This window comes from Microdochium trichocladiopsis, assembly GCF_020744255.1.
Source record: "Microdochium trichocladiopsis strain MPI-CAGE-CH-0230 chromosome Unknown B0I36scaffold_19, whole genome shotgun sequence".
Taxonomy (NCBI): domain Eukaryota; kingdom Fungi; phylum Ascomycota; class Sordariomycetes; order Xylariales; family Microdochiaceae; genus Microdochium; species Microdochium trichocladiopsis.
In genome coordinates, this window is record NW_025763562.1 from 221,355 (window position 1) to 223,861 (window position 2,507).

At 54.3% G+C, this 2,507-nt stretch overlaps 1 protein-coding gene across 1 annotated transcript; it reads right to left on the reverse strand.

Moving 5' to 3' along the window:
* Nucleotides 1-749: 749 nt before the first annotated feature.
* On the reverse strand, nt 750-2,249 carry B0I36DRAFT_402294 (Alpha/Beta hydrolase protein; the record flags this gene model as incomplete). Its single annotated transcript, XM_046161724.1, has 2 exons — nt 750-1,833; nt 2,132-2,249. 2 exons carry the CDS (start codon nt 2,247-2,249, stop codon nt 1,010-1,012), a joined length of 942 nt encoding a protein of 313 aa, XP_046003924.1. The 3' UTR covers nt 750-1,009.
* Nucleotides 2,250-2,507: the final 258 nt, after the last annotated feature.

Genomic DNA, 2,507 nt, shown 5'->3' on the forward strand with positions numbered 1-2,507 from the left:
TAAGCACCAACATTTAGACGCGATGACACCTCAGCGTAGGCGCCACTAGGACGCACCTTGAACGCAGCGTGTGGGGTTTTTAGTCCAGCCTTCCGGCAGGTTTTTTGCTACACGATAGACTCAAAGGCTCGCTCAACCTTAGACCAGGCATAGCGTACTACGAATGATAATAATCATTCCATCCTGGCGCAACTACTTTGACAGCGACATCGCCACCGGCAAGACATGGTGGCATTGTAACAATAGCGAAGACCAGTGCCTACTGTCCTAGGGCGGGTGAGGGTTCTTCTGATCGTGGCTAAAACAACCACCACGACCAAAGGGAGTTCACCGCTTGCCAGTTTCGGCGGGATGTCCGGCGAGCTGCACTCTGCGCTGAGGCGCAGAGTGAGGGGATTCCTAGGTGCGCGCACCTTGAGAAAGTGATGGGGGAGCCAGCTACACCAACAACGAATTGTTGGTGCAACACTTGTGAGGTTTCTTCTGATCAGGGCATATTGAAAAGAGTGGTCAGGACGTCTTGCAGTCAAAAGGGTGTAGGAAAATGGGTTTCTGAAAATGGGTGTGATGAAGGTGTGTTGGTGTGAGTCTAGGTCTGCGTGCGTGTCTATGGAAAATCAACGTAAGGTCGTCCAGGACCTATAAATACATAAAAGCCCTGCGCAAAACCCTGATCTCTGTCCGCCCTGTCCTGTCACACTACCAGAAAATTAAAGGAAAGAATGACCATTCGAAATGGTTAGGTAGTGTTTCCCTTACTCATGAATTATGCGAATCGTGGGAGTGAAGAGATAAAAGCTGACTGTCTAGCGTAGGAAGTCCGTTATACTACTGTAAATTTGCCTCTCTTCTTCGGCGTGACTTTAGCTCTTATTGAAAGAGCAGCAACCAGTTATCGGTGTTACGACCGACGACCGTCGCGCAGCTGAACCTTAGCAACCACTTACAGAACTCGCGTCTACGTACCCGGGTTGCGGCCTCATCCCGCAGCCGCCTCTTCTGTCCCTTTTCAAGCACACAAAGCTCTGCCCATGAAATCCGCAAGCTTGGGAACAGACTCAGACATGTGGTCATACAGATCGATATGCCCCAGGCCCTTGATCACAAACAGCTCCTTCGGCTCCCTCGCCCGCTCGATCGCCATCCTGCTGTACCGCCCCGTGTCCGCCGGGTCGCCGTCGTTCCCTTTGTCCGCCTCGCTGCCGATGATCATCAGCAGCGGCCGCGGCGAGATCCAGTCGATAAAGGCGAACGAGTCGTACGAGGCGATCGTGTCCAGGCTCCGCGCAAGTTGCAGGTTCGCACATCTCGGGTGCTGTCCGCGGGGGGTCTGGTAGTAATCCGCGGCCTCCGCGAATGTGTCGAGGATGCTGATCGTCGTGGGTGGGTTGCCTCTCGCCTCCGAGGTGCGTTCTCTGCCCGCCCAGACAAGTCCGGGTTGCAGAAGCGCCTGGTCTATGGCGCCGGAGGGATCCTTCATGCTGTTCCGAGTCATGGTGCCCACACAGACGCCGTTCACAGTAGCCACGGCTTTGATGCGCTGGTCCGTCTGCGCGGCGAAGATCGAGAAGCCCCCGGATGAGCAGATCCCAACAGTGCCGATTCGTTCGGGGTCGACTTCCCCATCGAGGGTCGAGAGAAACGACACGGCGTTTCTAAAGTCCTCGACTCTCTGATACGGGTCTTCCAGGTAGCGAGGCTCTCCACCGCTCTCCCCGTAGTGGGCAGCGTCAAACGCGAGAGTGATGAAGCCCTGGGATGCGAGGGACCTGGCATAGAGACCGGATGTCTGCTCCTTGATACCGGTCCCGGGGTGGCCGACAACAATGGCAGCTTTTTTGCGGTCTGGTGCGCCAGCAAGCGGATGGTAGAGGTCGGCAACGATGTTGATACCTCGGCTGAGGAAACTGATTCGACGAGACTCAGACATGGCGAGCTTAGAGGCGAGCAATGATACTCTGGAGTGTTCGAACTGCTTGAATAATAACTTTTCATTCTATTTGAGAGCAGGCCCGATGGTACTCTTTATAAGTCTTTGGCCGATCGTGGAAAGTATGCTATGGTACGTACAAATTGCCGACACGTTGACTCCCTGTACGCTCGCTCTAACAGACGGGCCAAGCGGAGTTACCGGAGTGGGGTGCAGAGCTGAACGCCACGGACTTTCCGAGACCCTTCGACCACCCACCTACATCTGAGCCGGCACTGGCTCGCTGTTCCGGACTCGAGAATCGAAGGTCTGCCTTCATATTTATCTGAATGTTATAAGCAGGCTGACATGGCTCAGCTCACCTAGTGCACTCGAGGCTGCATCACAAGTTTTGTGCAGGCACATGCCAACGGCCACCGCCATCTCTTCAAACATACCACAACAAACAGCCCTCGTACCCGAAAATACTGCTCTAGAGGTCATCTCCTTCAGACATGCACAATACTCTGATCGTAAAGCCGTAGCTGTTTCATTCCTCATTACTGTGAATGCTGCCAAATCCTGCAGCAGAAGCTGG